At 48.8% G+C, this 15,075-nt stretch overlaps 1 protein-coding gene across 1 annotated transcript; it reads right to left on the minus strand.

Annotated features, from left to right (window-relative positions):
• Positions 1-1,131: 1,131 nt before the first annotated feature.
• Positions 1,132-14,629, minus strand: LOC111156777 (charged multivesicular body protein 7). Its single transcript, XM_022517850.1, has 10 exons — positions 14,286-14,629; positions 12,363-12,534; positions 5,949-6,134; positions 5,677-5,810; positions 4,567-4,615; positions 4,191-4,310; positions 3,808-3,906; positions 3,512-3,572; positions 2,837-3,016; positions 1,132-2,591 (listed from the first exon to the last, which is right to left on the minus strand). The coding sequence occupies exons 1-10, from the start codon at positions 14,582-14,584 to the stop codon at positions 2,539-2,541; spliced, it is 1,353 nt and encodes a 450-aa protein (XP_022373558.1). The 5' UTR covers positions 14,585-14,629; the 3' UTR covers positions 1,132-2,538.
• Between the last annotated feature and the right edge of the window lie 446 nt (positions 14,630-15,075).

The raw sequence follows: 15,075 nt of genomic DNA on the forward strand, positions 1-15,075 counted from the left end.
AGAATGGAAAGATATTTTAACACTTAGATTGCTTTACAAGATTCTGAACACCCAAGAAAGTACTCAAGAAAAGTGAAAGCTTGGATGTCGTCTCCTCTGTGAAGCCCTCCCCGAGCCCACCAACTTATTTATTCTGGGAACTTACTTAGGTCTTCAGCTGTATGCTGAAGGGTCCTCCACCTTCAATAGGGCAATATTCGAGCCTGATTCATCTGGGCCCAGTATAGCTCCACACACAAGAAAATTCACCAGTTCCCTTAATAAACCAAGTCCATTCCTTCCAGAGGAGCACCCTGACACAGGACTCAGGCCCTCATGGGGATCACGTGCAGAAACGCAGCCACCGCCAGCCAGCGGCTCCTTGTTCTCTCTGAGCCACCCCAGACAACATCTCGTTTCTTTCAGCACAGCAAGGCCCCAGGCTAAAACATTTTAACACGGACTTCTCAGCAGCTCTGGCCAGTGCAAGAAAGAGTTTAACATGAGACCACAACGTCCAGGTCATCCAGCTTGACCAGGGGTCCCCATGGTTGTGTGGCTTGCTCTGATACGCATATTTAAGTTATATGTTAAGTTATTCTGTGATGGGGGCAAGGCAGAGATTGTGCCTTGTTAAAAAACGCCTCCCTTAGAGCACTTGGCCTGTTTCACGGGGTTCTCTGTCCAAGCTGTTTCTGCTCTGGGCTCGGTGACTCCCCTAGAGCTGCACACCCAGTGCTGTGGTCGACCTAGCTCTGCACTCAGCCTTCCCACCCACTGTGGCAAACACTGGGCCAGTAACAGGTGCTGAGTGAACACTGCGCCAGACTAGAAAATGGTATCATCACACAGGTAGAGGAATGGGGCCATTGAAAGAGAACAGGCCATGGAAAATAATCAAGACGATGGCACCCTCCTGGAACCCAGGCCCTTCCAAGAATGCCTCCTCCCTGAGAACAGGAACCGTGTGGCATGAGAGCGAGCGGTCGGCGCTGGCCACCTCAGCTCTCACACTCTGCAGCTCTTTCCTTCTCCTGCGGCCTTCAAGCCAAAGACCTGGAGTGTGTCTATGCAGCGGGTATGGGTGGCAGGGGGCATGAAGGCACAGGAAACTCTATACAACCTGAGAAGAGACCAGGACCGGCACTCAGATTTTTTCTTTTAATTATTTATCAGATAAAAAAGAAAAAATAGTGATTGTTTCTCTTCACCCCCAACATTTCAGTTTACCAAGGTCAAGTAGGAGAGAAATTGAACAGTAATTCATGCTCCTTGCCTGGAGCAAATTCTTTCCCTGGGTTCTGCGGCACCTCGTGGAGGAGGGCCAGGGCAAAGGGCTCCAGGCAGAAATACTTGTTACTGTGGCAGCAGAGTGGCAGTGCAGCTGTCCTCCTTTCTTCTCCCTGTTGCCAGAACATTCAGACCCTCCTGTCTGCCGCCCCTCCCCCCTACCATCCTCCCTAGTCCATCAAAGGAAGCAGGAAGACAGCACGTGAGGAGGCAGGACAGGTATGGCGCAGGACTGGGGAAGTACACAGCAGACATGGTGGAAGGCCACATCTTCTGCTTCTATTGCACATCCTGGCTCAGATCCCCTGCCCTGAGCGACGGGCTCCAAAGCGAAATGCTTCTGAAGTTCAAACCAAGAACCTGCTGTTGTGTGCCAGGCTCAAGAAGGGGAGGTGTGTGGTTGTGTGGCTTGCTCTGATACGCATATTTAAGTTATATGTTAAGTTATTCTGTGATGGGGGCAAGGCAGAGATTGTGCCTTGTTAAAAAAAAATATGGAGCTTGGACACCCGGGGCCCTAGAGTCGCCTGGGCTTCTCCCCGTCAAGTTCAAAAGACTAAGAATAACTTTCCAGTCCGCAGATCTTCTGCATAAGACGGAAAAGACAGCAGCATCCCCCCAACTACACAAGCCCCCTTGCCAGGTGTCGTGACTCTGACACTCAGGGGTGACCTCTTTTTCTGAACACCTGGAGAATCTGGCCAGCGGCCCCACAGAACACCCTTTCACACCGTACGTTCCTCCATCAAGTGGTGGCTGTTTGATTCTCCTTCCTCGCGTTACCAGTGAAAACAGAGTAGGACCGGAACAAGTCGCTTACCTGACCTTACAGAATAAAGTCCTCCCTCAGGGGGAAAAAACAGTGGGGGTGGGGAGAAGGGACTGGTTTTGATTTGGCAAAGCTGCAACTCTTTCGCCTTCATGGGCTGGAACAAAGCTGGCGGGTAAAGACAAACCTAACTGAGCCAATGGCAAGGACTGCAGGCTATGAGAGACGACAGGTCAAACACAGAACTGTATAAATTGTGGCACTATTAAGATGAGAAGGCAGGTCCATGACACCAGCTGGGAGCACGCCTCGCGAGCACGCTTCCAGAAATTACATCTGTCCTGTAGTGAGTGGTGGCATCCAGATACATCGAAGCAGTTCTCCTTCCTCCTCTTCCCAACAAATTCTGAGAGTTTCTCATTTAAATAACTATGTACACACACACAAGCCTGGTCTCTCTTTTACACGAGGGTCCTTCACTTGAGGGTCCTAGAATGGCTTTAGAGAGTCGGTTCCAATTGCCTTCTTGGAGATTTACTGCTTGGGACCAAACCTGTAAGGAGAAGAAATGACTGAGTTCTACACCAAGCAGACCTTGAGGGTGAAAGCATCCCAGTGTGTAAGGGGTCGAGTCTTCACCTGAATAACGAGCCCGCAATCTCTCCCTCCCACAACCCCCTTGGGGTCTGGCACCCTGCCAGACTGAGTGCTGGGGCTGGGACGCACCAGCCCTGTGCCTGGCTACTGTCAACCAGAGGGACTCACGCCTGCCGGCAACCCTGGGAGTACAGCTCATACCTCCCTCTGATAAGGACAGTTTCTCAAGTTCAGCTTCAAGTTCAGCGTCCGAGATCCTAGGGTTAGGCACACTGTTGGTATAAAATGTCTCAGGGGGGTTTTCGAGCAGATCCAAAGGTTCTTTGGTGGTATCCTGAAGAAGGATGTCCAGTTCCTTCTCCAGTTCCTCACTGTCAAAATCTGGAAAGAAAAGGTGGCATGAGGACATACAAAGTCCAGGGAGCAAATGTGTTCATGAGTCAAGGATTGGGGATGGCATCACTCAGCTCAGCTCTACAAAAGATGTCCAGGCTTCCTTGCAGGTCCGAAAAATCGTATGAGTCAGGAGGCAGAGGGCACCTCCAAGCAAATACTCTTCTCCCACACACACAGAGCTAAGTCATCGAGGGCCTATATTTGCTAACACCACAGAACTGACCCTACTTCCCCTTGCCCATAAAGGAGGATCCTGCATTAGGAAGTCTACTGAGGCAAGATCGCTGCAGCCCAGAGAGATTAACGGTAGAGTCTACCAAGAGGAGAGGACAGTTCCTTTTAACCACTGCTGGGGGTTCACCCCCAGCGAGAGTCCTGCCTACACCAGGAAAAGCAGATCTATGACCCAAGCCATCACAGCACAAGGAAGCGAAGGCCTCTTAGAAAGGAAGGAAGAAAAGAACCGCCCTGTCAACTCACCTAAGCCATTGGTAACCCCACCAGCCAGAGTCTGAGAAACTTCATCCTGGGTGTCACACAGCTGGAAGAGAAAAGCACAAGGCCTTGAAGGCGGAGCGGCACTTCTGGGGATCTCGGTCTTTTGGGCTCAAGGTTCAGGGTTACCAAGTAATGCTGCCCCGCCTGAGAATCAAGACAATCTTCCTCAAGTGCACAAGTGAAGGAGTCCAGTTTGGGAAAAGAGGAAGCACAGCAAAGTCACACCTGCCCTCACTAACTTCCTTCTGTAGCTGTTCCTCCCTGGTCCCCTCCTGTACCTCTTGGATCTGATCCACAAGGCTCTCTGCCTTCTCCACTGTGACATCCTTCATGGAGAGTTTTAGTGCTCCTACCCCAGCCTGATAGGCATTGAAAACCTAAAGAGGAAACGAAGTTATCAGTGCAAATAAAGAACACTGGGCAAAATACGTACCAATATCGTTTCATCTCCGAATGAGGACTTTGGGATTTTTTTTAACCACCCGCCCTTGATTCAGCCCATGTTCACTGAAGCCAAAAGTTCCCAAAAGGAGAAGCGAACTCCCAGCCCTATCCTGAAAACACCCAGGCCTCCTCCAAACAGCACAGCCACAGTGGAGGGAATGAGGAGTGTTTGCTGGAGAGACCACCCAGATCCCGGAACTAGAGGGGCAGTGGTTACCATCTGATCTGTCTGAGAGGCATAGATCCGGTCCAGGATGCCTTGAACAGTGTCCAGCTTGGCATGCAGGGCCTCAATGCGCTTCTCTGTCCGCTGCTTGGCCTTGAGAGACCTCAGAGCCTGGCGGGGGTGGGGGGAGGGGCATGGAGACTTGGTCAGGAGGCCAGAGGGCCAGAGGAAGCAAGGCTTTCTCTGATGGTAAGACCGTCTCAGGCCTCCTCCTCCTCCCTCATTTGTAAAGCAAGCTGTGGTGCCTGGACCACCTGCAGACGCTTCCCATCGTGCCCCAAGCTTGTCTCTGAACCGCTGGGGCACCACCACCCACTGCTGGACCCAGGCACAGGTGCACAACTAGAGGCGAGGAGTGGAAACTCACCAGCTGCTTCTTTCCTGCTCGGCATGCCCGGCGGGCTTCTTCTTTACACCTACCAAACACAGGGGACAGATCAAGATGACTGTGGCGCAGGATGAGGGTGGTAGTGTCCCCAATAGTCCCCGACAGTCCCACTTAATGAAGGTACTTTCAAATCTGAAAATCAAATCAGTTCCATCCAATGGCCAGAAAAACGACGCCCAAGAGCCCGCTGGCAAACTCCCGCAGCGAGCTGAGATGTAAAATGGAACATATATGCAGGCGAGAAAGTCAAACCGACCGAGGATAAGCGGTTTCAGCCTCTAGGGAAGGAGAATGTGCCAACAAGGCACCTTACAGCACAGTCCCATTTCGGCAGCCATAGACAAGGAATCAGTTCTGAACACCAACAGTGGCCTTGGACGTAGTCCCTGGCTTCCCTGCACTGCTGGGTCTCTCTCGCTGTTAAGGAGGAGCAAGCGTTTTCATTCAGTGTCCACAGAGCCTGCGGTTTGGAGAAGGGTTCGTGTGCCTTTAGCAGGGGTGCCTTCCCCATCTGAGGGGAAGAGCAGGGATCCCTCAGAAAGAACCTGGAAGGCGGACACTCGCCTCGCTCACTACGGTATTCCAAAGTATTCCTAAGAACCTAACACAAGACCCCGCTCGACAGACACTGTTAAAAAGATCGTGGCAGGGAGGAGCAGAAACGTTAATGCCAACAGACGTAATCTTGTCGGGGGAAGAATTAAAATTCCTTTTTTTCTCCTTTGTGATAGTCCGTGTTTTTGCATGACCGCTGCACTGAGCAGCGAGGACTTTGCTATTAGTAAAAAAACTTTTCTTTCTTTTTCTCTTTTTTAAGAGTTTATTTATTTATTTGACAGACAGAGATCACAAGTAGGCAGAGAGGCAGGTAGAGAGAGAGGAGGAAGCAGGCTCCCCGCTGAGCAGAGAGCCCGATGCAGGGCTCGATCCCAGGACCCTGGGATCATGACCTGAGTTGAAAGCAGAGGCTTAACCCACTGAGCCACCCAGGTGCTCCCTTTTTTTTTTTCCTTTTTTTTGAGATGAGCCCATGGATACCAGTGCTTTGCCGGGTGGGGGACTGGGGCTGCTCAGCTCCAGGGTAGTTACCTCTCTGCTTCCTGGGACAAGGACTCCACCTTGCGCGACAGCAGCTGTTCACTCTGCATCAGCTGGTACACCCCGACATCTACGTCGTTGACCGGAGAGACCTTGGCATGTGGCCCTCGGGCAAACTTCACAATCTGAGGGACAGGGACAAATTACTGGGGCCCCTTACTGCCAACGCTCAGAAATCCCCCCGCAGGAAGGGCAGGAGGTGCGTGCAGTAGCTCTCGATAAGCCGTCGCTGAGTCGCTGAACGAACAGCTGGACTTCCGTACCTTTTCCCCATTCTGCTCGAGAACCGTGACTCTCTTCTCTTTCTGCAGCTGCAGCAACACTAGGTAGAAGGTCCTCTCGTCCGGACAGGAGCCCACACAGAGGGTGCTCAGCTCTGACAAGGCCACCACGGGGTGGGAGGAGAGGGGGGAGTTCTGATATAGACGGTACACCTCCTCGGCCTTCTCCTGCGGGGGGGGGGGGGGGAGGCAAACGTGCTTACAAGCCTGGCCACTGCCCTCAGCGCCCCAGAAGTCCTGGCCCCATGTTCCCAACCAGGATCATATAAGACCAGTGCAGGGGGCGCTGGCCTTGTCTCCCCTGTAGTAGCAGCTTTGGAAAGGAAAAAGAACTTGAGTTTTTTTAAACCTCGGAGGGAAGTCTGGTATATACAGATGAAAGAAAGTACGTGGTATGTGTATCAGTAGCTGGCTCCGTGCTCGCCTATCCGTGTGGGACTTTGTGTTGCTGGGTCTCCCAGCCCAGGGGAAGGAGGAGGAGCCCAAGGTGGTGTGGTGGCACGGCCATGACTGAGAGCTGAGGCCTGCTTTTCAGCTCTGCCTCTGGAGCCCGGGACCAGTCAGTCTCACCAGTCCTCAGCATCCCTCTCACAGACTGAAGAAGGGGGAGAGATGACATCCATATTCCCTTCCAAAGCTGGTCTTCCCATTCTTAAGCCAACTGGCGATACGGCAAGCAAGAGCGTTACTGAGTCTCTAAGGAGTCCCAGGAGAGAAGGATGTGACAATGAGGTGGGACAGGGTTTGTGTGGGGAGCCTAAGAAATAGAAGTTTCAAGAAACAATGCCACCGTGTTCCTCTTACATGGAAAGCACTCTCTCAGACTTCTGCAAATAGGAAATACTTACTGAGGTATGAACAGAGTGCTATGAAAATCTAAGGAAGGAACACCTAGGAGTTCGGAGATTGCTTGAAGGGGATGAACGGTTGTTGAGGAGAATTCCAAAGGGTAAGTTCCTAGGTGAAGTGGGTGGGAAGGTATCTCAGGAAGGGGGAAGGTCCTGAGCAACGGCATAGAGTATTAGTCAATATGGTGTTTACGGATGTGGACAGGAAGGGGAGAGAGAACAGAAGCCCTTCTCTCTTACACAAGCTGTAGTCTCTTCTTTGCTGTCCTTGCTCTGCAGATGGTGGACAGTCTTGGAAGCGAAATGACAAGCCTGGATTAACAGAATCTAGCTGGCAAGTGGGAAAGATGGATTGTAGGAGCAAGGCTTAGAGGCAGGGCGACCATTTATGCCAGAGACTGGGAGGGCCTGAACGGGGCAGTGGTGACAGGGACAGAGAAGGGATGCGTTCAAGAAAAATTCAGAAGATAAAACAGGCAGTCCTCAGTAGCTGGGCATGGGGTGGAAGGAGACAGAAGAGTCCAGGATGATGCTTCAGTTCTGGCTTGAGTGACCAGGTGGATATGATGGTTTTAATTAACAGCAAGAACACAGAAGGAAGAGTGTATTCTATAGGAAAGATAAAACCTCCCATTTTGGACACGTTGTTTGGGATGCCTGAAGTATATCCAAGAAAATACATCCAGCAGATAACTAGATACACAAACCTGAAGCTCAAAGGAGACACCAAAACAGGATGTATAACTCTGAAACTCCTCAAGCACACAGAAGGTAATTCAATTCCCAAGTGCAAACGAGTTACCCAAGGAAACTCAGAGAAAAGTAATCAGCTGAAGGAAGATCCAGGTTTAAGAGACGAAGGAACTCACAAAAGAGACCCAGAGCAACACTTAGGGAGAACCAAGGAGAACCCTCAGTGTAATGACAACAAAATCAAAGAAATGGGAAATTTTAAGAAGTGAGGGGGCAACGGTGTCAAAGGCAACAGAAGAGTCTAGTAAGACAGAGACTCCACTTTTCATGTGATTTACCTGCCTTGTCGGATAAGAACACTTACTATAAAGCTTCTGTAGTGGGAACAGTGCAGTGTCCAGGCCAACAGATGAACGGCAAGCAACAGTAAGTGATGTTGGGGCAGCCAGGCAGCTCAGCTGGTTGAGTGTGCGACTCTGGATTTCTGCTCAGATCATGATCTCAGGGTTGTGAGACAAGTACCACGTCAGGCGCTGAGCTCAGCAAGGAGGCTGCTTGAGTTTCTGTCCCTCTGTCCATCCTGCTGCTTGTGTGGGCTCTCTCAAATAAAAAAAAAAATCTTTTTTACTGAGCAGGGAGCCTGATGCGGGGCTTGATCCCAGGACCCTAGGATCATGACCTGAGCCAAAGGCAGACGCCCAACACCTGAGACACTGAGGTGCCCCAAAAATAAATTAAAAAAAAAAACACCAAAAAATGATGTTAAGACAACTGACTATCTGTTTGGAAGAAAATCAGTTTTCCTTACCAGATATATGGAAACGAATGCCAAATTACTGAAATTTATTTTTTTAATTTATTTTTTATTAACATATAGTGTATTATTTGTTTCAGGGGTACAGGTCTGTGAATCATCAGTCTTACGCAATTCACAGCACTCACCATAGCACATACTCTCCCCAGTGTCCATCACACAGCCACCCTCAAACTGCTGGAATTTAAATTGAGAAAATGTTTTGTTTTTGTTTTTGTTTTTTTTAAAGATTATTTATTTATTTATTTTTGAGATTGAAAGAAAGAGAGAGAGAAAGCGAGCACAAGTGCACAAGCCGGGCTGGGGGTAGTGCTGGGCAGAAGGAGAGGGAGAAGCAGACTCCTCACTGAGCAGGGAGCCTGATGTGAGGCTCGATCCCAATATCTGGGATCATGACCTGATCCGAAGGCAGATGCTTAACCTACTGGGCCACCCAGGACCCAAGACAATATTTTTTAACATTTTTTTGAAGATTTTATTTATTTATTTGAGAGAAAGAGACAGACAGACAGGGTGGGGGGAGGGGCAGAGGGAAAGAGAGAATCTTAAGCAGACTGTCCGCTGAGCACAGAGCCCAATGCAGGGCTTGCTCTCCTGACTCTGAGATCCCAACCTGAGTTGAAATCAAGAGTCTGATGCTTAACCAACTGAACCACCCAGACACTCCTGAGGAAGTATTTTAAAAATCTAACTAACCTTGTGGAGGATGCCTTTGTAAGCAAGACCAGAAATTCAGGAGCCATAAAGGAAAATTTTTAGAGACCTGACCATAGAAACATAAACTTTTATATGGTAAAAGACATCATAAATAAAAATGAAAAGCAAAAGAGAGACCAGAAAACAATATTTACATCCCTAACACTAAATATATTCTATCTATCTACCCCTAATACGCAAAAATACCCCTCCTAAATATAAAGGACAAACAATCCAATATAAAAATAAGCAAAAAATATAAACAGGCAACACACAGAAAGGGATTTGTAAATGGCCAGCAGACAGGGGAAAAGCCGCTCAAACCCCAAATAGGAAGCATCATTTTTGTTCATCATACTGGCAAAATTTAAAAGACTCATGTTATCCAGTGCTGGCAAGGATGTGGGGAGACCGAACACGTTAATGTGTGAATTAGTACAAACTTCTGAAAGGTAATTTGGCAATTTCTCTACATATATATTTCTAGAAATCAACTCCATAAAAATAAAATAGAAGTATACAGATGTATACACAAAGCTATCAAAGAAGTATTTTTTTGTTTTTTTGTAACAGAGAAATTGGAATGACTTCCATGTCCAACTGTGTGGTTACTACTGGTTAAATTGTGGCATATCAATAGATTATCATGCAGCTATCCGAAAGAATGTTATGTAGGGGTCTGGAAAGACGCTTGTAACATACTGAAGTGTAAAGAAAAAAAGGCAGGTTGCAGATCAATAAGTAAAATAAGATTCTATTTCTGGAAAAAATGCACGTGTGCATGCATATTTTCGTATGTATGTGTACATTCATGTATTTATTCAACAAATGTTTACTGACTCTCTGTTATGAAGCAGGTGCTGTTCCCAGAGTCCCAGCGCCAATGGAACTTCTCCCTCCTGGTAGGAGAGACAGATTATAAATAAATAAACAAGTAAATAATATTTTTAGGAAGGATTAATGCTAACTAAAATAAATAAAATAAAAACATAAAAATATAAATATAAAAATATATATTTTACCTGTATAAAATATATAAATATATATAAAAATAAGATAAAATAAAATAAAATAAAACAAAACAGAAAGTAATACAATGGTGTGGGACAAGGTCAATAAGAAAATATAGGAGCACCTGAGCACGTGTGTGTGCACACACAAACAGAAAGGAACACACCTAAAGAGATGAAAATGGCATGAACAGAAAGGAAATGTTTGTTTCTTTGTATAATTATTTTAAATAGCAAACCTTACGGGGAATTTTTACTTTTCTGCATTTTTTCAAATAAAAACTTACTGGCTTTCTATGTATGGACTTGGGAAAATCATTTAACCTCAGAAGTAGGCTTTATTTTATAACAATATCTAGAGAAGACTCTTCAGTTTCATACAGGGAAACAAGGTTCCCTCTCAGGAGAAAAGAGCAAAGTCATCATATATTTGAAAGCAGATGTCACGGAATGCGCTCAAGTGTTAAGCACTCTGTTTCGTGATGTAAATTGGGTATAGGTTTAACGGTACCATGCCGCCGTAGAGCGAGATTTATTTTTCTACTTAAATAAGAGTAAACTACACTGCAGTTAAAAATTACTGTTGGTTCTTGGAAGATCTATGTTATTAATTCCACTTCCTCCCCCATCTCTGCCTTTGCTCTCAAAAGCCTATGAATCCAAAACCACATCTGTGGGGACAAATGAGTCTATCTCCCTTTGTTCCAGGTTGGAAAACCTTGCAGTAAAAGGCTGCGAAGAGGAATGGAGCTTGGCCCATAGCCACACAAACTATCCTGTAGTTTCTACGAGTCCCTGGCTAAGTCCTGGAGGTCAGGGTGCTGGGTGGGAGGAAAGCCATGTGGGTGAAGGGAAAGAAAGAGCCCTTCCCTTGAAGCAGATGCACACTGCTCAGTCAAATTGTGAGGGACAGGGAGAGGGGGTAGATTTTGGAGACCTCCATCTCAGTCTGAGTTACAGAGGGTGGGGAGTCTGTCAAGGTGAAGAGAAACTGGAGCTTCTGTGGGGACAAGGGATGAAGATGCTGAGCTGGCTCCAGCTGTGTGGAAGCCTCTGGGGCTATGCAAAGGTCCGGAGGTTGGGCTTAGTCTGTGAGTTTCAAAAAATAAGTACTGTCTACGCTGTACTTCTGCTACCTGGTGTTCAGTCAATCTGTAAACATGCACACACAGAGCAGTTCTGGTGGAGTGGTGGGGCTGAAGTGGGTGTGCATTGGGTTAAAGCACACTGGGAAGGTCAGGAAGTGGTGACAACAAAGCTTGATCAAGAAGGAGAGAAACAGAGCACTAACGAGAGAGTGGCCAGGCCCTACAAAGGAGTCATTCTGTGATGGGAAAAACTCGGGAGGGTTTAGAGGCTGAGGAAGGAGATCACCAAGCAAGGGAGACAGAATATATATCAAGAGGGACTGATGGAATGAGGGGAGAGCCGGGTAGACACAGACTCAAGAGCCCATGTGGAAGAGAAGACGGACCCTTCATCCTCTGAGCCTGGGGAGAAACGAAGGCTCAAACTGGATGTAGAAGGACAGAAAACTGAAGGCTTAACTTAGGAGATTCTACCTGCTCAATGAAATGTCAGCAGAGTCATGAGGGTGGCGTATGGAAGGCAAGTGTGAGGGGGCTGGGAAAGGACAAGAAGTTGGGCTGAGGAATGGCTACGAGGGCCCTCCTAAAGCAGGGCCCCATGAAAGGGACCCCAGTCTTGGTGACAGGGTGATTTTCTCTAGCAGGGATGGCAGGCCTTGGGGCTGGTCTACAGCAGTGGCTGTGCTGGGTGTCTCAGGTGGCCTGAGAGAGCAGCAAAGCAGCTGGGTGCATGCTCTAGGCTGGCTAGGGAAGGCAGGCCAGGAGGAAGCTGACCGACCAGGACAGCATGAAGGGACCAAGGGCCTGGTGGCCTCTTCAGTGAAACTAAGACCATTAGTAAGCTAAAGGGGAGAGGGTTACAGTCACAGAGGAGGAACTCTGAACCTGGTCTGCTGATTTAAGAGAAGGCCTAGCTAAAGTCACAAGGTCTTTAGAAATCCTCAGAAATGCTTAACCAGTAAACTACAGAAGGCAAAGAATTTTCTAAACTTTAGCTTATCACTAATATCTACAAATACAGAAAGTAATCAACTGTATGTTACGGACAATTCCTGGACAGCCATCGCCTTTGAAATGTACAATCCAACTAACAACTCCATATAAAAGGTCAGATAAAACTCCATTATCAACTCCGTCACCATGCAAAAAAAGATGTTGTTTCTCTAAGGATACACACAGGAACGTGAAGGATCCTGTCATCATGGCGGATGCCATCCGGACCGGACCTATGCCTTCTGAGTACCCACCTTAAGCAGCTCCATGGCTACGAGCACCTCCTCGGCAGGAACTTTATTATCGCCTAGCATGTTGGAAAGAGTCCACTTGAGGGGCTTCAGCAGGAAGACTCCAACCCCCCAGGAGATCCAGCTGCTGTCTACACTGGCCATGAAGTCTGACTCCCGCTGCAGCTCCCCTCGACTGCAGGCAAAGAAAGAAAAGGGCGTAGAGTAGGCTTAATGCAATGTCTCATTCCAATCTGAATCCTCCCCTAAGAGACAAATTTGATCATCACCATTATCATAAACACCATTTCTTAGGTACCTACTCTGTGCCAGCGATTATGAGCAGCAATGTTTATGCTCCAGCTGAAAACCTCACGACAACTCTGTGAGATGGACATTGTTGCTAGCATTTTGGTCAATGAGAAAACTGGAGGACTGGGGTGAGAGAGGCCAATATAATTGGCTCCAAAATGCAAGCTCTCCACTAAGGCTACAGAGCCTACCTTGGGACTTCCTTGTACAAATGAGGCTCCATATGATAAATGAAAATAACCATAATGTCAATTACTGTCAATGCAAGACCTAAGGAAATATACAAAGACGGTCAGAGAAAAGATTTTCTGCTATTCCTAAGCTAAGGTGGAGACAGGACATAAGTACTTTATGGTACTGGTACTAAGTAGCTACATTTAATGAATGCTTACCATCGACCAATCACTATGCTAAGGACTACGTAAGGAATATGTTTCAAATCCTCACGATAAACCTAACGACAATTATCATCATCATTTTATACTTGGTCAAGCTGAAGCTTAAAGAGGGGCACATAATTTTAGCGAGTGGCAGAGCCAGGATTTGAGCCCAGACCGTTTGGTCCTCAACTTGGAACAGTTCACTTTCTCAGACACAGTAAGTTTCAGAAATGGCTTGTCCTATCAGCGTCAGCCAATGGAAAGGTACTGGGGAGAAGGCAGACCCCTAAAAGGAACATAGCAAAGTTGACTTTCTTCATTCACTGGGCAGGACCCTCAAAGGAACATATGAAAGTTGACTTTCTTCATTCACTGAAGCAGGTACTGTGCTAGCTAGGCTGCTCTCAGTGTAGGTACAAATGTGATCTGCAAGTGTGATCTGCAAATGTGATCTAAATGATTTAGAATCAGGAGACTAGGGGGTCCAGGCCTGGCATTAGCTCTCACTAGCTGAGTGACCTCAAGTAAGTAGCTTGATCTCAGTCTCAGTCCCCTCTTCTGTCTGTTGAGGATAATTCTATCATCTCGCCCTCAGGACTGCTGAGGAGGTCAGATGATGGTGTATGCAAAGTATCTGCATACTGTTAAGTGCGGTACATCTATTAGACAGATATCGATGCCGCCGCCGCAGGTACCTCCAAAACCCTGCACCGGTCGCACAGGGGACACCTACAGACCCTTCTCAGAGCACCGAGGTACCAGTAAAGCCCTCAGCCTGCTTCCTGTCCTCTGCTTCAACCAGCCTGTGCCAAGGACAAGCCAAGACAGTCCAGACACACGACCTGTGCCGGGGGTGCTGCAGGCAAGATCCCCACAGGCCTCTTCTCCACGACTGCCCTCTCGTTAGTCCTGACCTTCCTTAGTTCAATAAATCTATCTTCTGTGCCGGGGTAATTCAAATTTGGAAGCCCCTACAAAATAACTACACAACGGGATTCCAAGCCAGACAAGTCATTGTCACCTCTGCCAGACGGGTTTCTCCTCTTACCGTCTGAATCTAATCTCATCGGACAATCGTGGCTCCCCAATTTGCCCGATGCCCCGTCTCCGTCTCCCTCCACACCCCTAACCCAGCCTCCTTTCTGGTCCTCCTGTGCGTACTGAACAAACAGACCCGCCCCTGCGGTCCAGACCCTGGGCTGGGCGCGGTACCCTCAGGGAGCCACCCCCGCCCCTGACCTGGGCCCGCCCTCACCGTAGCAGATCCTGCAGCACGGTGGCCAGCCCCAGCGGGACACTGCCCTTGCGCTGAAAGGCCTCCTGCAAGTCCCGCAGACGCAGGCGCACCACCCCCTGGCGGCGGCTGTGGCTCAGCACCAACGGAGCCCAGAAGCCCATCTTGCTGTCCCAGTCGGTGCTGTTCACCTCGCGACTCCTTTTGAAGGCGGAGAACAGGAAAGACATGCGTTCCTCATCCTCCTCCCACTCGGGGGGCAGTAGGCCCGCCGGGTCTCCCCCGGCCGGGGCCTCGGCCTCCCGCTCCGGGGACCACATCGGAACCCGAGCCCCGCCAAGGCTCCGAACACAACCCCAGCCCTGGTCCCCTTCCGCCCTAGTTCCTTCCCGGCTTCCGTTCCTTGACCGCCTCCTCCTCTGTCATTACGTCATCGCCACCCCCAGCGTGAAATAAGTCCCGCGCCTTCTTAAGCGCATGCTTCTCTCTGCCCTCCCTGCGCCAGGAGGCGGGATGATGACCCTATTTTCTGACAGGCTCAAGGCACTTGCGCCGGCACCTCCTCCCGCAGTCTTTGTGCGGCAAGTGGGGCTTTGCGCGTGCGCGGCGGGTAGGTGAGCGTCCCGCCCCCCTGACGGATCATAGAGTTTAACGACGCGTCATAGAGAGCCTAACGCTTCTGCGCCGGGTTGTGGAGGTTTCAGATAGTGGGACTGTAGAGTCCCGCTAAGAGGCGCCAGAGGAGCCGGGATCGCTGGTGCATCACTATGCGGTTCCTCCAGCAGCCTTTACTTCAGACACTTAAACTTCC

The sequence above is a fragment of the Enhydra lutris genome, unplaced genomic scaffold (genome assembly GCF_002288905.1).
Source record: "Enhydra lutris kenyoni isolate GAN:26980312 unplaced genomic scaffold, ASM228890v2 scaffoldscaffold3, whole genome shotgun sequence".
In the NCBI taxonomy this organism is placed as follows: domain Eukaryota; kingdom Metazoa; phylum Chordata; class Mammalia; order Carnivora; family Mustelidae; genus Enhydra; species Enhydra lutris.